The sequence below is a fragment of the Plecotus auritus genome (assembly GCF_963455305.1).
Source record: "Plecotus auritus genome assembly, chromosome: 7".
Classification (NCBI taxonomy): domain Eukaryota; kingdom Metazoa; phylum Chordata; class Mammalia; order Chiroptera; family Vespertilionidae; genus Plecotus; species Plecotus auritus.
In genome coordinates this window covers 60922646-60948825 of record NC_137774.1, presented here as the reverse complement: position 1 = coordinate 60948825, position 26180 = coordinate 60922646, and the positions used below count along the sequence as shown (strand labels likewise).

General features: G+C 42.6%; 1 protein-coding gene across 1 annotated transcript in view; it reads right to left on the bottom strand.

Moving 5' to 3' along the window:
* Positions 1-26180, bottom strand: part of LOC308252652 (phospholipid-transporting ATPase ABCA3-like) — a gene marked incomplete at both ends in the record, with an annotated part of 430835 nt that overhangs the window by 188511 nt on the left and 216144 nt on the right. Inside the window, 2 exons of the mRNA XM_080677417.1 lie at positions 13074-13284; positions 13635-13790. Coding sequence (XP_080533543.1) covers positions 13074-13284; positions 13635-13790 — 367 coding nt within the window. The remainder of the gene's footprint in view (positions 1-13073; positions 13285-13634; positions 13791-26180) is intronic.

Below are 26180 nucleotides of genomic sequence, written 5' to 3'. Positions count from 1 at the left end.
TTAAGCATCTGTAAGAAGCAACTGAATGTCCCCAAATATCTAGTAGTACTATTGTATACTATTTTATCAATAATTCATAAATTAGTGAGTAATATTAGAAGTGACTATAAATTATTTGTTTATCAAAAGCTTAGCTGTTTACAGATTGAGAAGTCAATAAAAGAGATAAAGAATGAACTAGCAAGCTTAGGAAATGGAGCTGACCTGGTAGAGGAAAGAATTAGTGACATTGAAAATATAAATCTAGAAATGACACATATGGAAGAACAGAGAAACTTGAGAGTAAAAAAAACAAAAAACAAACAAGCAAAAACTCTACAAGAACTAGCTGACTTCATCAGAAAGAGTAATATTAGAATACTAAGTATACCAGAGGTGATACGAGAGAGAGAAGGGAACAGAACGTCTATTCACACAAATAATTGACAAGAATTTCCAAAACCTATGGAAAGAGCTAGATATTCAAATCCAAGAAGCAAACAGAACACCTAATTACCTCCACCCAAAAAGGCTTTCTCTAAGGCACACCTATTAAATCTGTCAAAAATTAGTGACAATGAATTCTCAAGGCAGCCAGGAAAAAGAAGGCAATTACCTACAAAGGAAATCCCAGTAGAAACCCTGCAAGCTAGTAAAGAGTGGAATCAAATATGTAAACTTCTGAAAGTGAAAAATTACCAGCCAAGAATAATATATCCAGCAAGTTATCTTTTAAATATGAAGGAGAAATAAATACTTTTCCAGACATACAGAAGCTGAGGGAATCTATTACCAGAAGACCTCCATTGCAGGAAATAGTCAAGGGGGTTATTTTACTTGAAACAAATAACAAAAGGACACAAAACTATGATTAAGATCACCAACAGGCAGACAGAAGCAGGATATTAAAACACCTTCAGAATAGGCTACTAAATACGTAAATATCATAAAATGGTTCAAGGAGGTAAACTATTTAAAAAAAGAAAAGACAATAGCTACTGTACTCAGATATGAACTCAGAGCATACATAGGTATAATTTGTGACAAGAAAAACATAAAGGGAAAAGGGGATAAGTCTGAATTGGCAAAGGGAGATGGAGATCAGATGCATTCAGAAGAAAAAGGACTACTTACATATGAATCTTTTTTTATTTTTTGCACAAACCTAATGGTAACCACATGAAATCCCAAACAGAGACACATAACTCAAAAAAGAGGAAAATTATAAAACACCACACCAAACTAAAACAACAGACAGAAAAGTAATGCAATATACAGATGCTGTATCAAAGAATTGTACACTTGAAACATATAATCTCATTAACCAATGTTACCCCAATAAATTTAATTTAAAAAGAAACAATGCAGACATGGAGCTACCAGAAAACAAAAGATAAAATAACTGTAGGAAATCCTCATACATGAACACTCACCCTTAATTTAAATGGTTTGAACTCATCATTTAAAAAGATACAGAATAACAGATTGGATCAAAAACATAATACATATATACTAGTCCTATACAATAAAAGAGTAATATCCAAATTGACCATCACACTAAGACACAAGATGGCCGCCCCCATGTGGTCAAAGATGGCTGCCCCCATGTGGACACAAGATGGCCACCACAAGATGGCTGCCACAAGTTGGCCTGCAGGGGAGTGCAGTTGTGGGAAGTTAGGGGTGACCAGGCTGGTAGAAGAGGGCAGTTGGGGAGACCAGGCCAGCAAGGGAGGACAGTTGGGGGGACCAGGCCTGCAGGGGAGGGCATTTGTGGGCAATCAGGCAAGCAGGGAGGGCAGTTAGGGGTGACCGGGCTGGCAGAGGAGGGCAGTTGGGGGGGGGGGAGACCAGGACTGCAATGGAGGGCAGTTGGGGGGGTCCAGGCCTGCAGTGGAGGACAGTTGGGGGGGACCCAGGCCTGCAGTGGAGAGCAGTTGGGGGGACCAGGCCTGCAGGGGAGAGCAGTTGGGGGGGGGGGTCCAGGCATGCAGGGGAGGGCAGTTGGGGGGGATCAGGCTAGCAGGGGAGGGCAGTTGTGGGGGATCAGGCCAGCAGGGGAGGGCAGTTGGGGGGGACCAAGCCAGCAGGGGAGGGAAGTTGGGGGGGACCAGGCCAGCAGGGAGGGCAGTTTGGGGGGACCAGGCCAGCAGGGGAGGGCAGTTGGGGGGGGACCAGGCCAGCAGGGAGGGCAGTTTGGAGGGACCAGGCCAGCAGGGGAGGGCAGTTGGGGGGGACCAGGCCAGCAGGGGAGGGCAGTTGGGGGGGACCAGGCCAGCAGGGAGGGCAGTTGGGGGGGACCAGGCCAGCAGGGGAGGGCAGTTGGGGGGGACCAGGCCAGCAGGGAGGGCAGTTTGGAGGGACCAGGCCAGCAGGGGAGGGCAGTTGGGGGGGACCAGGCCAGCAGGGGAGGGCAGTTGGGGGGGACCAGGCCAGCAGGGGAGGGCAGTTGGGGGGGACCAGGCCAGCAGGGGAGGGCAGTTGGGGGGGGGGGACCAGGCCTGCAGGGGAGGGCAGTTGGGAGCCAGAAGTCCTGAATTGTCAGAGGGATGTCTGACCGCCCGTAAACGGGCGGTGGGACATACCTCAAGGGGTCCCAGATTGGAGAGGGTACAGGCTGGGCTGAGGGACCCCCCCCTCCCGTGCACTAATTTCGTGCACCGGGCCTCTAGTATACAATAAAATCCTACTCAGCCACAAGAAAAGATGAAATACTGCCATTTGCTGGGTGCTGGCCAGATAGTCCAGTTGGTTACAGCATCCTCCCTATACTCCAAGGTTTTGGTTTCAATCTCTGGTCAGGGCACATATAAGAAGCAACCAATGAATGCATAAATAAGTGGAAAACAAACCAATAGTTCTCTCTCTCATCTCTCTCTCCATTTCTCTCTCTCTTTCTAAAATCAATAAATAAAATAAAAAAGCAATAATGACATTTGAGACATCATAGGTGGATTTTGAGACTTACATGCCAATGAAATAAATCAGACAGAATAAGTCAAGAACCATATGATTTCACTCATTTGAGAAATATAAAACTGAAAGCAACAAATAAACAAACAGGAAAAACAAATAAAACCTCCTACACAAAGACAAGTATAGTGGTTACAAGAGGGAAGGGGTAGGGGATCAAATGATGATGAAAGAAAATTTGAATTTATGTGGTGGGCACATTTATGTAATAACAGATGATGTATCATAGAATTGTGCACTTGAGCACTCTCCCGCCTGGGAGCAGACCCATGTCTTTCTTCCCTGTCAGGCATGAATATCCTAAACTCTAAGGGTCCCCATGACACTTTTAACCAGGGGAGCAATGGGAAATTGCAGCTTACCCATGAACCCGGGCAAGGGAAACAAAGGAAAGAAGAAATAAACAAAGGGGACTACATCAAACTAAAACCTTCCTCCAAAACCAGATAAAGACACTACAAAGAAAGAAAATTATATCCCTGATGAACATAGATGCTAAAATCCTCAACAAAATATTAGCAAACAAAATCCAGCAAAATCCAACATTAAAAGGATCATATACCATGATCAAGTGGGATTTATCCTGGAGATGCAAGGTTGGTATAATATCAACAAATCAATAAATGTGATTCACCACATAAACAAAATGAAGGGTAAAAACCACATGATCATATCAATAGATACAGAAAAAACATTTGATAAAATTCAGCACCTATTTATGATAAAAACTCCCAGCAAAGTGGGAATAGAGGGAACATATCTCAACACAATAAAGGGCATATATGAAAAACTCACAGCCAACATTATACCAGATGGGCAAAAATTACAAGCATTTCCCTTAAGATGAAGAACAAGACAGGAATATCTGCTTTCACCAATCTTATTTAACATACTAGTGACCTGGTGCATGAAATTCGTGCACAGTGGAGAGTTCCCTCAGTCCAGCCTGCCCCCTGTCACAGACTGGGAGCCCTCAGGGGATGTCCTACTGAATGCTTATGCCCACTCCTCATGGGAGGTGACTGGGCTGATCAAGGGAAGGCACCAGCCCCATTACCCCGCTGCTGCAGCCACTGCCAACCACTGCAGCCGCCAAGGTGTTTTCATCAACACAGACTCTAGTCCCTTCACTGTGAAAAAATGACAACTTTCTTTAGGCATTTTCAAGATGTATCTTTCATAGGATATGACATTTCTTCTTTTATTTTTTTTTAATCCTCACCTGAGGATATGTTTCCATTGATTTTTAGAAAGTGTGGAAGAGAGAGGGAGAGACAGAGAGAAACATCAATGTGAGAGGGACACTTTGATTGGTTGCCTCCTGCATGAGCCCTGACCTGGGCCCTGGCCAGGGATGATCCTGCAACCTAGTTACATGCCCTTGACCAGAACGAACCCGGACCCTGTGGTCAGCAGGCCGAAGCTCTATCCACTGAGCCAAACTGACTAGGGCAGGATATGACATTTCTTAGCCCTCCAGTAGCAGACCTTCGTTTTTTCCTCCAGAAGTGTGGTTGAAAAACCCTAGATCACCTTCTTGGATTCTTATAACCCAAGTTACCAAGAACACTGCAAGTGGCAGCCTACAGGGAGCTTAGCCAATGAGCTGTCAGAAAAGGTATTTACTCTCAAACTGGTTTGGCTCAGTGGATAGACCGTGGGCCTGCAGACTGAAGGGTCCCAGGTTTGATTCCTGTTAAGGGCATGTACCTTGGTTGGAGGCACATCCCTAGTGGGGAGTGTGCAGGAAGCAGCTAATCGATGTTTCTCTCTCACTGATATTTCTGTCTATCCCTCTCCCCTCTTCTCTGAAAAAAAATCAATAAAATATATATTTTTTTAAAAAGGTGTTTCCTCTGCAGCTCATGCAGCCCCTGCATTGTGTCCACTGGGCTAGGGGTGTGTCCCTGCCACCGGTGGTGGCCACCGGGGTCTCCGCACTTCCCAGAGGCTGGCAGCCATCCCCCTGTCATGGGCTCTGGGCTGGGGGCGTGGATGCGAACCGCCGCTTGGTGCCGGAGCACACGCAAGTGGCTGGGGGCAGGGTGGCAACATCTCAGTCTCCGAACACCCCTGAGGCCAGCAGCCAGCCCCACCATGGGCGCCAGGCTGGGGGGCATGCAGGGACCCCTGGGCCACACACAGCGGTGGCCACTGGGGTCTCCGCAGGCCACAGAGGCCAGCAGGCAGCCCCTTGCTGTGGGCACCAGGCTGGGAGTGTGGACCCAAACTGTCGCTTGGTGCTGAAGCGTTTGCAAGCAGCTAGGGGCAGGGCGGGAACATCCCCGCATTGCTATGGGGACATGGGGAAGTTCCCGCCCCACCCCCAGCCGCTTGGCGCCTGCACCCACAGGCCTGGAGTGGCCAGGGGGCGTTCTGGGACCCCTGCTGCTCAGGGCCTAAGTGCAGGCCTACAGGCTAGGAGCGGCCTGGGTCTGGAGGATGTTCCCAGGACCCAGGCCGCTAGGTGCCTGTGTATGCAAATTAACCGCCATCTTTGTTGGGTTAATTTGCATACTCACTCTGATTGGCTGGTGAGCACAGCGGAGTGATGGTTAATCTGCATGTTTCTCTTTTATTAGATAGGATTACTGGAATTCCTAGTCACAGCAATCAGACAAGAAGAAATAAAGGACATCCAAATTGAAAAATAAAGAAGTAAAACTGCCATTATTTGCATATGACATGATTCTGTATATAAAGAATCCTAAAGGTTCCATCCCAAAAGTACTAGAACTAATAAATGAATTCAGTACAGTAGCAGGATACAAAATAAATCTCTAGAAATCAGTTGCATTTTTATACACCAATAATGAACTATCTATCAGAAAGGGTAACTAAGAAAACAATCCCATTCACAATTGCTTAAAAAACACCTAGGAATAAATTTAACCAAGGATATAAAAGACCTGTACTCAGAAAATTATAAAACACTGAGGAAAGAACTGATGAAGATACAAATAAGTGGAAGTTTATACCATGTTCATGAATAGGAAGAATTGATATCATTAAAATGTCCATACTACCTAAAGCAATCTACAGATTCAATGCAATTCTTACCAAGATACCAATGGCTTATTTCACAGAACTAGAACAAATATTCCAAAAATTTATATGGAACCATAAGAGATGCCAAATAGCCAAAGAAATCTTGAGAAAGAAGAACAAATATGGAGGAATCACACTACCTGATATGAAACTATACTACCAGTCCATAGTAATAAGAACAACATGATACTGGCATAAAAACTGATATATAGATAAATTGAACAGAATAGAGAACACAGAAATAAACCTACAGTTTTATATTCAATTAATATTTGACCAAGAAAGTAAAAACCATACAATGGGGTAAAGAAAGTGTATTGAAGAAATGATTTTAAGAAAATTAAATGGATATATGTGCAAAACATTTAAACTAGATCATACACAAGAATAAACTCAAAATGGATGAAAGACTTAAAAGTTTGACTTGAAAACATAAAAATCCTAGAAGAAAACATAGACAGTGAAATCTTGGACTTTTCTTGTAGCAAATTTTTTTTCTCACATATTTTCTAGGGCAAGGGCAACAAACGGAAAGAAAAATAAACCAAGGGGAATACATCAAACTGAAAAGATTTGTACATCAAAGGAAACTATCAACAAAGTGAAAAGACAACCCACTAAATGGGAGGATATATTTGCCAGTGATAAGGTATTAATGTTCAAAATTTATAAGTAACATGAAACTTAACATAAAAAAAATCAGAACAATCCAATTAAAAATGGGCTAAGGAACGAAACAGACCCTTCTGCAAGGAGAACATACGAATGGCTAGTAGACATTGGAAAATATGCTCAGTGTCACTAATCATAAAAAAAATGCCAAGGTAAAACCACAATAAAATATTGCCTCACACCTATTAGAATGGCTATCATCAATAAATCAACAAAGAAGTGTGTCAAGGATGTAGAGAAAAGGGAACTCTCTTGCATTATTGGTGGGAATGAAGATTTGTGCAGACACTGTGGAAAGCAGTCTGGAGTTTATTTCAAAAAAATTACAAATGAAACTGCCTTACAACCCAGAAATTTCACTTTGAAAGACTGTATGTACCCTATGTTGATTGCAGTGTTATTACAATAGCCTAGATTTGGAAACTTCCCAAGTGTCCATCAGTAGATGAGTGGATAAAAAAGTTGTGGTACATTTACACAATTGAATACTACTCAGCCATAACAAGGAAATCTTTGCAATGGCACGGATGGACCTGGAGAGCATTATGCTAAGGAATATAAGCTAGTCAGAGAAAGGCAAGTACCATAAGATTTCATTCACATGTGGAATCTAATGAACAAAATGAACTAACTAGCAAAATAGATACAGACTTATAGAGAGCAGGCTAACATATGTTAGGGGTGGAGGGTTGGAGGGCTGGGTTGGGGTGATGTTGAGAGATTGGGCCAAAAACAATAAATAAAAGGGAAAAAGCTCATGGACATGAACAATAAGTGTGGTGATTGCTTGGGGCAGGTGGTGGAAGAAGGCTGAGGAAGATATAGGGGGAAAATAACAATGGAAGGGGAACTGACTTGGGGTCCTGAACATACAATACAGTGTGCACATGATGTGTTGTGGAACTGTGCGCCTGAAAGCTGTATAGTTTCATTAAACAGTTTTACCCCAATAAATTTAATAAAAAGGAAAATAAAGAATTATAAATTTAAATAGACTGATCAACAGTGGAGAAATTATAACAACCATCAAAATTTCTCAAAAAGTAAAAGTCTAGGACCAGATGACTTCCCTAGTGAATTCTGCCAAACATTCAAAAAAGATTTAATACATATCATCAAACTCTTCTAAAAAATTAAAGAAGAGGTAATATTTCCTAACACATTTATTGAGGCCAACATAACCCTGATGCAAAACCTGGCAAAGATAACACAAAAAAGCCCTGACTGGTTTGGCTAAGTGGATAGAGCATCGGCCTGATGACTGAAGGGTCCCAGGTTCGATTCCGGTAAAGGGCATGTGCCTTGGTTGCAGACACATCCCCAGCAGCTGATTGATGTTTCTCTCTCATTGATGTTTCTAACTCTCTATCCCTCTCTCTTCCTCTTTGTAAAAAATCAATAAAATATATTAAAAAAATAACACAAAAAAGAAAACTACAGACCAATATCTCTGATAAATACAGATGCAAACAAAATACTAGCAAACTGATAACACATAAAAAGAATACATCACAATCAAGTGGGGATCATTCAAGTGGCACAGAATGATTCAACATATGCAAATCAATTAATGTGATACACTGCATTAAAAAATGAAGGTTAAAAATTATATGATTATATTAATAGATGCAGAAAAAGCATTAGACATGATACAACATTTATGATTAAAACAACACAATGGTTTTAGAAGAAAAATACCTCAACATAATAAAGGCCATATTATGACAAACCCTCAGCTAGTATACTCAATAGTGGAAAACTGAAAGCATTTCCTTTCCTTTAAGATCAGGACAAGACAAGGATGTCCACACTCACTACTCTTATTTAACATAGTGCTGGAAGTCCTAGCCAGAGCAATCAGGCAAGAAATAGAAATAAAAGGCATCCAAAGTAGGAATGAAGAAATAAAAGTCACATTTTGCAGATTACACAATTTTTTTTATAGAAATCCTTAAATACTCCACCTAAGATACTAGTAGAAACAATAAACAGAAACAGTAAAGTTGTAGCATTTAATATAAATGCACAAAAAATTCATTTGAGTGTATGGTGATAGAAGGAGATTTGATTTTGGATGGTGGGCACACATGTAATATACAGATAATGTACAGAACTATACACTTAAAACCTATGTAGTTTTATTAACCAATGTAACCCTATTAAATGTAATAAAATATAAAAAATATTTATTACATTTCTACATACTAACAATGAAGTTTCAGAAAAATTAAATTCACTTTGCAATTGCAATAAACAGAATAAAATACCTAAAAATAAATGTAATAATGGATGTGAAGAACCTGTACACTGAAAACCACAAAGCCTTATTAAAAGCAAAGAAAAAGACATAAAGAAATGGAGGGGTAGTCCATTTTCATGGATTGAAAAAATCAACATAGTTAAAATGTACAAATTATTCAACGCAATATACAGATTTAATGCCATCTCCATCAAAATCCCAATGGGGCCTTGGATGGGTAGCTCAATTGGTTAGAGAATTGTTCCCATATGCCAAGGTTTGATACAAGAATCAACCAATTAATGCATAAATAAGTGGAACAATAATTCTCTCTCTCAAATCCCAATGGCATTTTTAAAAGAAATAGAACAAAAAAAGTCATCATAATTGTATGGAACCACAAAAGACCCCAAATAGCCAAAGCAATCCTGTGAAAAAAGAATGAAGCCAGAGGTATCATACTCACTGACTTCAAATTATACTATAAAGTAATGATGATCAAAATAGCATAGTATTGGCAGAAAACAGACTCACAGACCAGTGAAATAAAATAGAGACCAGAAGTAAATCCAAGAATATATGGACAGCCCTGGATGTTTTATCTCAGTGGTTAGAGCATCATTCCATGGAAAGAAGGATCCAGGTTCAATACCTGGTCAAGTGGATGTACATGGGTTGCAGGCCCAATCCCAGCCCAGGGTTGGGGCATGTGTAGGAGGCAACCGATTTGATGTGTCTCTCACATAGATGTTTCTCTTTCTCTCTCTCACCCCTCCTTCCCTTCCACTTTCTCTAAAAATTAATGGAAAAAATACCATCAGGAGGATTAATAGAAAAAAGAGAAGTATATGGGCAAGTGATTTTTAATAAAGGAGCAAAACACATACAATGGAGAATAGAAAGCCTCTTTCATAAATGGTGCTAGAAAAACTGGAAAGCCATATGAAAAGACTAAAACTAGACTTCTGTTTGTCTCCACATACAAAAATTAACTCAAAATGGATCGAAAACCTAAATATAAAACCTGAAATAATAAATTACATAGAAGAAAACATAGGTACTAAACTTATGGATCTTGATTTTAGGAAGGATTTTATGAATTTGACCCCAAAGGCAATGGAAGTAAAGGTAAAAGTAAATGAATGAGACTATATCAGACTAAAAAGCTTCTGCACAGCAAAAGAAACTTCCAACAAATCAAAGACAGCCATCAAAATGGAAGAAGCTATTTGCAAACAAGAGCTCTGACAAGGGATTAATAACCAATACATATAAAGAACTCATATAACTCAACAGCAAAAAAACAATCTAATTAAAAAATTGTCAGACAGTTCTAAGAAGACATACAAATGGCCAACAGATATATGAAAAGATGCTCAACTTCACTAGTTATTAGGGAAACGCAAATCAAAACTACAATGAGATACCACCAAACACCTGTCAGAATGGCTATTACCAACAAGGAATATCTACAATAATAAAAGTGTAATATGCTAATTAGACTGAAAGTCCTTCTGGACGACCTTTTTGATGAAGCCCAGGTCCCGGGTGCCAGCCGGCGGCCAGAGGGAAGCCTGGGTCCTGGGTGCCAAAGGGAAGCTGGTGCTGGCAGCTGGGGGAAGGAAGGCCTACTCTTGCACGAATTTCGTGCATCGGGCCTCTATTAATAAATAACAAGTGTTGGAGAAGTTGTGGAGAAAAGAAACCCTCAATCATTGCTAGTGGAAATGTAAACTGGTACAGCAACTATGGAAATCAGTATGAAGGTTTCTAGAAAAAATTAAGAATAGATTTACCATATGACTCAGCAATCCTTCTTCAGGATACCTACCTGAGAATTTGAAAACATTTATTTGCAAAGATATATATGCACTCTTTTTATTAACTGCAACATTATTCACAGTGGCTAAACTATAGAGACAACCAAAGTGTCCTCTGATAGATGATTTGATACAATGAAATATTACTCAGCCATAAGAAAAGATGAAATATTGACATTTTTTACAGCATTGATGGATCTTGAAAATATCATGCTAAAGAGAAATAAGTCATATAGAAAAAGTCAACAACCATAAGATTTCCCTCATATGTGGAATATGCAACTGAAAGCAACAAATGAACAAATAAAAAACTCATAGACACAGACAACAGCATGGTGGTTACCAGAGGGATGGAGATGAGGAGGTATTAAAGGATACTGATGGGGGAGGATGTCAAATATACAGTGATGAAAAGAGATTTGAGTTTTGGTGGCAAACACACAAAGCCATATATAATAATGTACCATATAATTGTTTACTTGATACACATATAATTTTATTAACCAACTAGAGGCCCGGTGCATGAAATTTGTGCACGGGGGTGGGGGTGATGTCCCTCAGCTCAACCTGCACCCTCTCCAATCTAGGACATCCCTCTCACAATCCAGAACTACTGGCTCCCAACTGCTCGCCTGCCTGCCTGACTGATTGCCCCTAACTGCTTCTGCCTGCCAGCCTGATCACCCCCTAACCACTCCCCTGCCAGCCTGATCAACACCTAACTGCTCCTCTGCCAGCCCGATTGCCCCTAACTTCTCTCCCCTGCCAGCCTGGTCAAACCTAACTGTCCTCCCCTGCAGGCCTGGTCGCCCCCAACTGCCCTCCCCTGCAGGCCTGGTTGCCCCCAACTGCCCTCCCCTGTAGGCCTGGTTACCCCCAACTGCCCTCCCCTACAGGCCTGGGTCCCCTCCAACTGCCCTCCCCTGCAGGCCTGGTCGCCACCAACTGCCCTCCTCTGCCATCCTGGTCACCCCTAACTGCCCTCCCCTGCCAGCCTGATTGCCCCTAACTGCTCTCCCCTGCAGGCCTGGTTCCCCCCAATTGCCCTCCCCTGCAGGCCTGGGTCCCCCCCAACTGTCCTCCCCTGCAGGCCTGGTCCCCCAATTGCCCTTCCCTGCTGGCCTGATCACCCACAACTGCCCTCCCCTGCCAGCCATCTTGTGGTGGCCATCTTGTGTCCACATGGGGGTGGACATCTTGTGTGTTGGAGTGATGGTCAATTTGCATATTACCTCTTTATTATATAGGGTGTTACGCCAATAAATTTAATAAAAAGCTTAGATGTTTATGTGGCTCATCATCCAGGTGCATTCAATTCAGATGGAATAAATCTAATTTAAGCCTTTTGAGTTAATTGTAAAAACTCAAACCTGTAAGGTGATCAGAAACTTTAAAGAATTAAATGGGTGTATAAATATGACTAAGATACACTTTTGATATATCTTGGCCCTAGATTTGTGTTCCATAATATGGAGCTATTGTTTTGAATATTAAATATAATGTATAGAGTACCTCATAAAGAGGAAATAATTAATGTGAGTTGAGTAAACTCAAATACTAAGTAAATTAATGATGAAGCAATTCATTCTCAATTATCTTTATTTACATTTATACCCTCCATTTTTGGATTACAATTACTATTAATTTTAGCCCTCAATAATTCACTGCTTGGTGTACCAGTATTACCTCCTACAAAAACTGTATACTTATCAAAGTCAAGGGTTGTTTTATTTCACTTGTATGTTGTTGTTGTTTTCATTCTGCACTACATTTTTACTGTTATTTGCTATATTTGTGGATTAAAGACTGACTTGGCAAATAAGAAACTAGAGTCAAAGGTCACTATTTCTCTACTTCCTCTCCTCATCAACCAACCAATTACTCAATAAAACAAATTGGTTTGGAGGCACAACTGTATTCTAGGAACAAAGAAAACTGTCAGTAGGTTCAAAATGGGAAAAATAAGCATGGTCTTTTGTAGGTTAATAAAAGTAGTTCCTCAGTCTGAATGTATGTGGTGGAGAACAATTAATAAGTACATACCGGGTAGCCTAAAAGTAGATTTATAGTTGTTTGTAAGGAAATAATACAAAATTAATAAATAATACAAGAATAAACTCTGTGTTTCACATACTCACAGCTGTAAAACTACTTTTGCCCCAACCTCCATATGGACTCTCCAGATTGCAAAGGGCCTTGCAAACTAATTAGAATAACTGAGACCCAATTAATAGAGCAGAAGAAGCCATTGAAGAAGTTTTGGGTAACAGACAAAATATAATTAAAATCGTGTTAGAAGATTAAGACACTAATATCTTAAGAATGATCAAAGGGAGAGAGACCATATATTTGTTTCAGGAAGACTGAAGAGCCACAGCACTGCAGAGTTCCCTTCACCATGATGGCAATGCGGTCGCCTAGGATGTCAGCTTCTTCCATGTGGTGGGTGGTCACTAAGATGGTACGGTCCTGTTTATACTGCTGAAGGAGGTCCCAAGTGCCTCTTTTTGAGATGGGGTCCATGCCAGCTGTGGGCTCATCAAGTATCACCACCTAGAGACCAGAACAACAACTCCATGACCATGGATAATTGATGCCAAAGTACTTGTGGGATAATTTACTACTTGAGGGGAACACATTTAAACTAAGATACAAAATCTAGACTAATAATAATGGTAAAAACTAGAAAAAATAATCCCAAACCATATTATAACAGTTGACCCCATAATGCAAATTCTCTTCATTTATCATTGGCAACATCCCCTTAACGTTCATCTCAACTCTCAGGTTTCTGTCAGCTGAGTTTACTGGACCAGATGGCAGGAACCCATTTTTAGTACATGTATGTGCGCATGCCCTGCCCACCTTCCCTCCCCCCTTTTTCTCCATTGCTTCTCTAATACCTCAGAGTCTCCTATAAGTGCTATCATGACGGAGAGTTTGCGCTTCATTCCTGTACTCAGTGACTTTGAAATTGTATCACGCTTTTCTAGCAAGTTAAAAGTAGACAGCATATGGTCAGCCTCCATAGGGTACATCTTTTGACATTTTCTTTTTAACTAGAAAGAGAAGCCAGAACTTACATGATGCATCCCAACTTTATCCTCAGAAGGTTCTTAGATCATAACATATCTACAAGGGTTAGCAAAAATATGTTTACAGCTGTGAGTATGTGAAACACACAGTTATTCTTGTACTATTATTTGTTAACTAGTAGCCCATCACGTGGCAGTAGGCAGCCCGCCGCTTTCACGGGAGCCAGTGGGAACCGCAGTGTGCCACCGGGACCTGCGCTGCTTCCACCAGAGCCGTGTGGCTTCCGCGGGAGCCCAGAGGGACCCGTGCTGATTCTGCGGGATGCAGGAGGGAGCCCCGCTACTTCTGTGGGAGGCGGGCCCGCCTTCTCCTCTCCCGGCCTGTGCTCGGCCACGGAGGCTGCGGGCCGGCCCCCTTGTGCCATAGAGGCCCTCCTCGGCCAGGGCGGGACGCTTGCCTCGAAGCAAGCATTCCGCCAGGCCACTCATGCTGCCAGCTCTCAGCAACCTCTCCCCCAGGACTGAGGGACTCTGGCGGGACTGAAGGGCCTGGGCGCCGCCATCTTGTGGCTACGGGCACCGCCATCTTTCTGACAGAGTGATGGTTAATTTGCACATTACTCTTTGATTAGATAGGATTATTGTATTTTATTTGTATTACAACTGTAAGCCTATTCTATCCTCTGTATATAAATGAAGATTTTTAAAAAACTACATCCTTAAAACATTTCACACCAGCTCTAATCTTACATCAGCTACATAGTGTCTTTTTCCCATTGCCTCCCTTTTTTTTTTCTAAAGGAGCACTCCTAACAAAGTGAATATTCAGATTTTATAGACACCTAAAACTTATGAACAAAGGGATAAAATATCTCTAGCTTTCACATACCCCTTTTCTCTTTCACTGAACTCAATTATTAAACCTGATAACTATAAAAAGTAAACATCAGCAATTGGATCAGGAAGAATACTAGAACCAGAACTTGAAATACAACTGAACTGGTGTTGAGTTTACCATTTTTCCCTTGTGTATTTGCTAGCCTGATCTCAAAGCAATCCAAAGCCTGAAAATGCAGTAAAATGTAAATAGAATGAGATTAAGAAGAAACCTGCTAGTTCTGGCTTAAGGAGTGGAAAAGGGAAAACCTCTAAAGTTCTGATAGAGTGTAGAAGGCCCAATCCCTTTTCCCTTTGCTCTTTTGTGGCCCAGACCATGGGAAGTCTTATGGGCGGGATGGTGGCAAGAGTAGAACATAATGGGAACCCTCCATGAGCTCAAGTGGTGATGGAGGTGAACCTTCACAGTTTAGTCAAGCCCTGGGTCCAAGAGGACAGGGCCAAACCTACCTGCTTTTTACTACTCTCTCTGTCTTCCTGCCACTTGGATGTGGCATGATCATGAAAGTCAGTGATTTCTGGCTGGGGGACTGAAAAAGAAATTTTTGGGAACTGGAACATTCTGGGGAAGTAAAAGGAGAGAGGAGTAGGAAAGCAACATGTAAAGTTGTTTGTGAGCTCATGTGTTTACCCTGTAATTTGCACACATGGATTAATCCTAATTAGAATATCAAATTTTAAAAATTATGCTAATGAGTAAATCTCTACCGAGATGTGTAGTGACCAATGGGTAACACAGGCTGAGACTAAAATAGCACTATTAAGACTTTGAACTAATATGGGAACCACAGCCCACAGATATAAAAATGATGTAGAGTGTCATGAGATATTATTGAAAACATTCAGGATAAAAACAAAAGTCAATTGGCACACAAAAAGCGACAAAAATCTCATTTCAAATAAACTCAAAATGGATAAAGGACTTAAACATAAGATGGGAAACCATAAAAATACTAGAGGAATCCACAGGCAGAGAAATCTCAGACATATGCTAAAGCAATTTCTTCTGATACTGCCCCTAGGGCAATGGAAACTAAAGAGAAAATAAACAAATGGGACTACATCAAAATAAAAAGCTTTTGCACAGCAAAAGAAACCATCAACAAAACAACAAGAAAGCCCACTGCATGGGAGAACATATTTCTCAATGTTATCACTGATAAGGGCTTAATCTTCAAAATTTACAGGGAACTCATACAACTTAACAAAAGGAAGATAAACAACCCAATCAAAAAATGGGCAACGGACCTAAATAGAAACTTTTCGAAAGAAGACAGAAGGAAGGCCAAGAGGCATATGAAAACATGCTCAAAGTCACTAATCATCTGATAGATGCAAATCAAAATGACAATGCGGTACCATCTCATACCTGTCAGAATGGCTATCATCAACAAATCAATAAACGACAAGTGCTGGCAAGGATGTGGAGGAAAAGGAACCCTTGTGCACTGCTGGTGGGAATGCAGACTGGTGTAGCCACTGTCGAGAACAGTATGGAGTTTCCTCAAAAGACTAAAAATGGAACTCCCATTTGACCCAGTGATCCCACTTCTTGGAATATATCCCAAGAAACTAGAAACACCAATTAGAAAGGATATATGCACCCCTATGTTCATAGCAGCACAATTTACAATAGCTAAGATTTGGAAACAGCCTAAGTGCCCATCAGCAGATGAGTGGATTAAAAAACTGTGGTACATCTACACAATGGAATACTATGCTGCAGTAAAAAAGAAGGAGTTCTTACCATTTGCAACAGCATGGATGGAACTGGAGAGCATTATGCTAAGTGAAATAAGCCAGTCAGAGAAAGATAAATATCACATGATCTCACTCATTTATAGAATATAATGAACAACATAAACTGATGAACAAAAATAGATCCAGAGACAGAGAAACATCGATCAGATCATCAAACCTCAGAGAGAAGGTAGGGGAGGTTGGGGGTAAGGGGGAGAGAGATCAACCAAAGGACTTGTATGCATGCATATAAGCCTAACCAATGGACACAGACAACAGGGGGGTGAGGGCATGAGTGGTGGAGATGGGGGGGTATTGGGGGAATAAGGACACATATGTAACACCTTAATCAATAAAGAAATTAAAAAAATCTCATCTCATATAGAAAAGACAATCAATAGACATCAATGATAGGATGGCATGGATGTTGGAATCTATAATAATAAAAGTGTAATATGCAAATCGACCGAACGGCTGAACAGCAGAACGACCATCTGGACAACCACACTATGACATCCACTGGCATCAGGCCAGCCAACACGGGTGCGATGCAATTGGCTAGGGGTCCGGCCATTGCCCCATTGATTGCCCTGCAGAGGGAGGCCCAGGCCACCCTCAGATCAATCAGGGGGCTCTGTGGAACTGGGGAACCGGGGGTGTATGGTGGCAGATGCAGGCAGCATCAGGCCAAGGCGGGAACAGGTGGGGGGCGGGGCTGCGAGGCAGCTGGGGCCCGGAGGGCCCCAGCAGCTGGGGCTGCCAAGACCTACCCTTGCATGAATTTCGTGCTTTGGGCCTCTAGTCAACATATAAAGTATTATCAACATATAGAAAATATGAAGAAATAAAATGAAATTTTAGAACTAAAAATTTTAAAAATATTTTTATTTATATCAGAGAGGGAAGAAGAGGGAGAGATGAAAACATCAATGATGAGAGAGAATCAATGATAGGTTGCCTCCTGTATGTGCCCCACTGGGGACTGAGCCCACAACCTGGGCATGTGCCCTGACCAGGAATCAAATGTGACCTCCTGGTTCATAGGTCCGATGTTCAATCACTGAGCCACACTGGCAGGGTTAAAACAAAAAATTTAGTAACCCAAATAAAAAGCTCATTTGACTTAATAGTAGAATAGAAGTGATAGAAAGAAGGGTCAGTGAATTTGAAGATAGATAAATAGAAATTATACAATCTGAACAATAGAAAGAAAAATAATTATGAAAAATGAAAAAAGCCCAAGGGACTTTTGGGAGAACAACAAAATGTCTAATCTTCATGTCACAGAACTTATAAAATGAGAGAAGAAAGAGTATATGGCTAAAATAATAATTGAAGAAATAATGACAGAAAACTTCTCAAATTTGGCAAAAGACACAAACCTACAGATTGAAAAGGCTGATTGAACCTGATCTGGTGCATATATAGGTCTAATAATAACCAAATTGCTGAAATGTAAAGACAAAGAAAAACTCCTGACAGAACTCAGAGAAAAAATGATAAATTAATTATAGGGGAATAATTCAGATGAATTTTGATGTCTTATAAACATGATGTCCAGAAAGCAGTAGGACAACATTTAAATCTTTTTATTGATTAATTTTTAAAAATATATTTTATTGATTTTTTACAGAGAGGAAGGGAGAGGGTTAGAGAGCCAGATACATCGATGAGACAGAGAAACATCGATCAGCTGCCTCCTGCACACTCCCTACTGGGGATGTTCCCGCAAGCAAGGTACATGCCCTTGACCGGAATCGAACCTGGGACCCTTCAGTCCACAGGCCAACGCTCTATCCACTGAGCCAAACCGGTTAGGACTATTGATTGATTTTGACGAGAGAGAGAGAGAGAGAGAGAGAGAGAGAGAGAGAGAGAGAGATATCAACTTGCTGATCCACCCATTTACACACTACCTGGTTGCTTCCTGTATGTCCCCTGACTTGGAATTGAACCTGTAAACTTGGTGCATTTGGATGATGCTCCAACCAGCTGAGCTATTCAGCCAGGGAAAGAACATTTTTTTTCAATTCTCACCCAAATATATTTTCCCATTGATTTCTAGAGAGAGTAAAAGGGAGAGAGGAGGGGGAGGAATTTCTATAGGGGGAGAGACAGAGACAGAGAAGCATCAATGTGAGAGAGACACATGAATTGGCTGCGTCCCACATGTGCTCCACCAGGACCTGGGAACCTGCAACCATGGTAAATGCCCTTGACTGGGAATTAAACCCATGACCCTTTGGTCAACAGGCCAATGCTCTAACCATTGAGAAAACTGGCCAGGGCAAGAACAACTTTTTTTTTTTTTTTTTAAGTGCTAAAGAAAAAGAACCACTGACTCAGATTTTTATGTCAAGTAAAAAAATCCTTGTGAATTAAAGATACTCACAAGTGAAGGAGAACTAAGAGACTCTTTAGTGAAGAGTATTGGTGTAAATGGACTGATACAGAATGCTTTCCAAACAGAAGAGAAATGATGTAGAAAACTTGAAACATCATGAATAAAGAAAGCACAGCAGAAATGGTAAATATAATAACTATTATTTTCTTATGGTTCTTTAAACACACTAGATAATTTTAAGCAAAAAATATAATATTTTCTGGTAATGTTTTCAGTATATGTATGTTATTTATGCCGACTATAGCCTAAGCAGGGGTGGGGAACGTCCTGCTCACAGGCCATATATGGCCCGTGAATCATTTCATCTGGCCCTGTCAAGGCATTAGGGGTGAGTTAATTCAATGTTTGACTAAATATAGCAGGCTAATTTTAACTTGATAGTTTTTTATGGCCTGCGAATGCTGTTATAAATATCCAAATGTCCCTTGGCAGAAAAAGGGTTCCCACCCCTGGCCTAAAGGAAGGAACTATGGTGTGGTATAATATCTACATTCAAATAAAGTTGAAAACTATTAATTATAAATAATTGAAAAGCTAAGTCTGTATTTTGTAACCCCTATAATAACCAATAAAAATGTACACAAGATGTAAGATAAAAATCACAATAAACAAAATTGAATACTAAAGAAGTCCAAGTAACCCAAAATAAGACTGCAAAGAGGAATCAGAGGTGGTGGTGGTGGTGGTGGTGGGTGGAGGAATCAGTGAGAAAAACAGAAAACAAATAATAAAATGATACCTTTACATCTAAACATATCAATAATTACATTAAAAATAGTTTAAACACATCCATTAAAAGACAGAGACTGTCAGATTGTATACAAAACATGACCCAACTATACAATGTCTACCAAAAACTTGCTTAAAACTTAATTATATAGGTAGGTTTAAAGTGTTTGAAGAAATACCATGCAAACACAAATCAAAAGAAAGTTGGAATGGTTATATTAATATCAGATAAAGTTGACTTTATAGAAAAGAAAATTACCAGAGAAAAAAGAGGGACGTCACATGTTAATCAGAGGATCATTTCAGGAGATCCAAGATGGCAGCAGAGGAGGTGGGAGCTACACTCCCCTCCTCACAGGACCAAGCTGGAATTACAGTGTCTTATACACTGGCCTGCCCAAGAGTTCCTCCATAGAGGCCCAGAAATAATATACCCAGTGGCCAGATTCAGACAACATCTGAGCAGGACTCAATAAGCTTCATAGGCAGCATATCCAAAGGGAGATCTCAGCAGGCAGCAAACCTGCTGAGGCGAATTCTGTTTTGTGTCATCAGCACCTGCAAAGCAGCTCACATGCCATGGTCAGGGTTCAGCCACATAATCAGCCAGCCTGAGGGTTGATGTCATGCACAAATGAGCCAATAGCAATCAAGATTCAATTACATCAGGAGAGCCCAAATAATAAACACACAAGGGACATTCCTGGAGCACCCAGCTGAGGTGGTCAAAGAGACAGCAACACTAGACACCTTGGGAACCCTAATTAGAATATGCCAGATGTTCAAGGCCAATTGGAGTGTGGGGGCCCTGTCCAGAGTATACTGGATGTTCAAGGCCAGTCTGAGCAAGGACACAGCGATTGTACTGTATGCACTGTGCAGGCATACCTTTCTATAACCCAAATATTGATGTCACTAGTTGGCAAGAAGTTGCTTTGTTGAGCAGCTAGTGCGTGGCTGCTTGGTATGGCTCCTGTGTTTGCTACTGTATTAGCAAGGGCTGCTTAGTTAGGCTACTGTGTTAGCAATGGTGGCTATATTAGCAGCGGCTGCTTTGTGGGGCTCCTTTGAAGAACTGTTTTGTCTGATAGCTCCTTGGTAGCAATGGCTACATCATCTCAAATAGGGACTCTCCTATATGCCTATCACTCCTCATGTCTTCTCCATCTAATACCTGGCATCTACAGGGTACAGCCTGTAGCAGAGAAGGCCCTGTGAACCCCACAGTTGACATAGTTGAGCAGGATCAGGGAGAAAGGCACAGTGAGCAGGGTTCAGGACCTGTGCACCCGGCATTTGGCATCATGAACAGGATCCCACAGGGGTAAGTGCCCCATTCACCCTGCTGGAGGTCATGTTTCCTCAGACTGGGCTGGGGTATCTGGTAGCAGTGGCTCTGATGAATTGGGAACAGGACGAGGTGATGCTAGTGGCAGAGGATAAGCTGCGGTCCCTGCCGGACCAGATCCCTCAAGAGCAGCAGGGAGCAGAGCAGCTTGAGAGAGACTGAGCTTCTGTGACCTGGGTGGAGGCAAAGGCGAGCTCAGCTTCACTGGGGCAGTTGCTACCTGGGGCGGATGATGGATCCTGCAGGCACAGAGGGAGTCTTAGCAGGCGAAAGATGGCAGAGGAGGAGGGCTGGGAGCCAGAGCTTCCACCACAGGTCATGAGTGTTTTAGCAATGTGCATGGAGATTTGATTCTCACTCGCAACTTGGAAGTCAAGCAGCCAGAGAAGGAAGGATAGATGAACGGCCTAGTGATGTGCTGCTGGCCCTCTGGAGGCAGCTGCCAGTGGAGCCATCAATCCAAGAGAGTGTGGAAGGAAGGCACACCCCTAGGCCTGAGCACCTCCCTGGCCTTTTAGACTCTCCCAGAGAGAAGTTTGATCTCCTAGGCCAAGGAATGGGCCAAGGTACCCATTTGGGGGGATGGGCCCAGAGGACCAATTAGATACTGGTGCGGAATGCAGTTTGCTCTGTAGTGGTCTGGATAGATGTGTGGGCCCAGTTGCTAATGCAGATGGGTACAGAGGCAGAGCTTCCATGAGCTACAAGCAACTCTCTCCCATACCAGAGTGCATCTTAATGAGACTGGACGGATAGTGTTGTGGCTAGGGAAGGTGAAGATCATCCAGCCCACAGACAGCTCCTACAGTTCTCCAGTATGGCCAGTGAAAAAGCCTGACAGCATCTGGTGACTGGCCGTGGCTTGCAGAGAACCGAGTAGAATGATTCCTCTGCTACACTTCACGGTGCTGGACGTAGCAGATTGCATAGATCACCCTGCACTTGGCTGGTGCCTTCTTCTCCATGGAAAGGGCTCCAGAAAGTTAAGAACAGGTTGCTTTTGCATGAGAGGCTTCACAGTGGACTTTGGTCGCCCTCCCTCAGGGATGTTTACATTGCCCTACCATTTATCATGGTTTGATGGCATTTGGCTGCCTGGGGTGGCCATGGTGCCAATATTCCATTTTGTTAATAATGTTACACTAACTTCTGACTCTCTTGCAGAATTTAAACACAGCTGCCAGCAGTTGTTAGAGACTTCTGTTAGTCTTTTGGGGTATTGGCATGTGTTCCGTCTCCACTTGGCACCATTGTTATGGCCATGTGTCAGTTGTCCCGGAAGAGGGCAATGTAGGGTTGAACCCCGAAGTAGAGGGTACCTAGCTATCAAGAGGGCAGTCACCCAGGTGAGTGGAGATTACCCATCAGGTTTTGGTCCCAGTTATGGAAGAAAATTGGGAGCCAATACTCTCTCGTTGAGAGATACTTGGCAACTATGTGTGATGCCTTGCAGTCCAGTGTGACCACATTCATGTTGGGAGTGGCACAAACCCCAACTTTTGTAAAGTGGGAGGTCTATTTGGAACAGAGGGCAGTGGTAAGTACCAGGCCTCTGTTACAGGAATTGCAAACCCTGTTGTGTCCTGTGACATATGAGATCCTGTCAAGGGATAAAGCTCCTATGGAGGAACTACTCCCTAGTCCCTTCTGAGAGTGTATGCCACCTGTTGCTTTGTGGGGATCCTTTGTGAGAGACCATGTGGTTCACAGAGAGGTCTAATAGGGAAGAGCCCTACTACATAGACAGCTGTGATTATCTGTCTGCATACAGATGAACTATGAAGTTCAATTCAGATACTAGGTAAAGTAGCCCTTTGGCTATTAGAATGGACTGCTGGGCTGTCTTTGTAGTTACCACAATGGCACAAGCAATAGTGGATAGTAGGTCATCACACCATATGGGGACAGGAAATGAGCACCTTAGGGGTGGACCCACCTAGCCTAAGAGATTAGGCTTGGCAAGTATATACAGAGGTATCCTCAGACACTGTATGGACTGCATAAAAGCAACAGATGAACTGTTGTGACCCAAGGCCTTCCCATTGGCAGAGGGGGAACAAGGAGTATGGACCTGGCTATGGTCTGTTATAGGAGAAGGGCCCTGGGTAGCCCTCCTATCTCTCTGGGAAGCGGGTACAACTATGTTACAGTTGCACCCCTTGATCCACCCTGGCAATATAACCAGCGTCCTACAAGAGATAGACAGGGAAGTACAGGCCATACAAGCCCTTTCTCATGACCCCCTCCGAGAGTAGTGGGATGGACTGTCAGGAGCATGGTGCTGGGCATTTGTAAGTTTTACTATTGGGGCCAGAGTACTGGTCATAACATGTTATAATTTGTATTGCTATTGTGGACTCTGTGCTCAAGGTGCTAGCTTGTGGGCCAGGGTACCCCTTAGAAGACCATCCAGTGTAAGGGATGGGATGTAGAAACCCTAATTAGAATACACCAGATGTTCAAGGCCAATTGCAGTGTGGGGGCCCTGTCCAGAGTATGCCGGATTTTCAAGGCTAATCTGAGCAAGGACACAGCTATTATATGGTATGCACTACGCAGGCATACCTTTCTATAACCCAAATATTGATGTCACTATTTGGCAAGAAGCCTCTTTTGTCTGAATTGGTATAAAGTTGTGTTGTTAACCAGCTAGTATGCGGCTGCTTGGTATGGCTCCTGTGTTTGCTTCTATATTAGCAAGGGCTGCTTGATAGGCTACTGTGTTTGCAATGGCTGCTATATTAGCAGTGGCTGCTTTGTGGGGCTCCTTTGAAGAACTGTTTTATCTGATAGCTCTTTGGTAATAATGGCTACATAGTCTACAAGAAAGACTCTTCTATAAGCCTATGACTATTCATATTGTCTTCATCCACTGCCTGGTGTCCACATAGTTCCAGTTCCTAGCAGAGAAGGACCTGTGCTCCCACAACGCCCCATGACATCTACTACATAAAGCCACCCTACAAAAAACTGGGAGTCATAGCATATCAATACAATACATAGCAACAAACACAAAGAGGCAGCAAAAATAGGAAAAAAAAATATCTCAAATAAAATAATAGGACAAATCGCCAGAAAAATAGCTAAATGAAATGAAGGCAAGCAAATTTATGAGGTATAGAGTTCAAACTAATAGTTATAAGAATGCTCAACAGCATGAAAACACACACACACACACACACACACACACCACATAGAACCATAAAAGCAGTCAGAAACAAAGAATACAATATCTGAAATGAAGAATACACTGAAAGAAATAAACAGTACATCAGATAAAGCACAGGATCACATCAGCAATCTGGAAGGCAAGGTGTAAAAAACATCCAATCAAGGGACCTTTGGAACAAAATGGAGAGAAAAAGAAGTCCGCATCATAGGGGTACCAGAAGGAGAGGAGAGAGAGCAAGGAATCAAGAAACTATTTGAACAAATAATGACTAACCTGGTGAATGAAAAAGACATACCAGTTAAGGAAGTCCACAGATCCCCAAACAAGATAAATCCAAAAAGGTCCACACCAAGACACATCATAATAAAAATGTCAACAGTTATGGAGAAAAAGAGAATCTTAAAAGCCACAAAAGAAAGTTAGTCAGCTACTTAAAAGGGCCTCCATAAGACAGTCAACTGATTTCTCAAAGAAACACTTCAAGTAATGAAAAGCAAGGGTTTAAAAGCCAAGACTACTGCCCTAACCAGTTTGGTTCAGTGGATAGAGTGTCGGCCTGCGGACTGAAGGGTCCTAGTTTCGATTCCTGGTCAAGGGCATGTACCTTGGTTGCAGGCACATCCCCAGCAGGGAGTGTGCAGGAGGCAGCTGATCAATGTTTCTCTCTCATCGATGTTTCTAACTCTCAATCCCTCTCCCTTCCTCTCTGCAAAAAATTAATAAAATATATTAAAAAAAACCAAAAAACCAAGACTACTCACTAGAAGAGATATCATTCAAAACTAAAGGTGAAATAAAAATCTCCCCGGAAAAGAAGAGGCTAAATGAGATTACCACCACCAAACCAGCATTCCAAGAAATTAATGTAAGAAGAAGAAAAAATATATAGAGAGGAACATAGGCATAAAGAGAAAAATGGCAGCAGAGTAAGTGGCAGCTCACAGACATGCTCCCAGGACCAAACTGGAATTACAACTAAAGTAAAAAAGCAAAAACAAAAACCCCCACCCTGAATAATCAACAGAAGACTCGCTGGAGAGAACCCTGATAACCAAAGATGGAAAGTGGAGACAACATAGAAACTGGTAGGAAGGGTGAAGGTGCAAAAGGGCTAGATGGGCTCCCACAGAGAGCAGCTGAAATTCCAGAAGGATATCTCAGCTGTGAGGGGTTTGCCACTGAGAACTCTGGGATCTAATCCCCAAGTTGGGCCCCCTGGCAAAGAGCACCAGAACAGAGAAAGGTACCCCCATAACATTTGGCTGTGAAAAGCAGAGGGTTGCTGTCTGCCAGGCAGAGACAGCTGGAAATGAAGCACCCTCCTAAAGGACCAACACACAATAATCCTATTTAATAAAAGAGTAATATGCAAATTGACCATCACTCCAACACACAAGATGGCTGCCCCATGTGATCAAAGATGGCTGCTTCCATGTGGACACAAGATGGCCACCACAAGATGGCCAGCAGGGGAGGGCAGTTGGGAGGGACTAGGCCTACAAGGGAGGGCAGTTGGGGGCGATCAGGCCAGGAGGGGAGAGCAGTTGTGGGGGGTACCAGGCCTGCAAGGGAGGGCAGTTGGGGGCGATCAAGCCTGCAGGGGAGGGCAGTTAGGAGTGACCAGGCCAGCAGAGGAAGGAAGTTGGGGATGACTGGGCCTGTAGGGAAGGGCAGTTGGGGGGGGACCCAGGCCTGCAGGGGGAGGGCAGTTGCAGGGTGACCATGCCTGCAGGGAAGGGCAGTTAGGGGTGACCAGGTCATCAGGGGAAGGCATTTAGGGGCAATCGGGCTGGCAGGGGAGCAGTTAGGCATCAATCAAGCTGGCAGGGTAGTGGTTAGGGGGTGATCAGGCTGGCAGGCAGAAGCGGCTAGGGGCAATCAGGAAGGCAGGCAGGTGAACAGTTGGAGCCAGCAGTCCTGGATTGTGAGAGGGATGTCTGACTGCCCATTAAGGCCCGACATCCCTTGATGGGTCCCAGATTGGAGAGGATGCAGGCTGGGCTGAGGGACACCCCGCCCTCATGCACGAATTTCGTGCACTGGGCCTCTAGTATCCATATAATAGGGGTGCCAGAAGGAGAGGAGCTGAGCAAGTAGTAGAAATCCTATTTGAAGAAATATTGA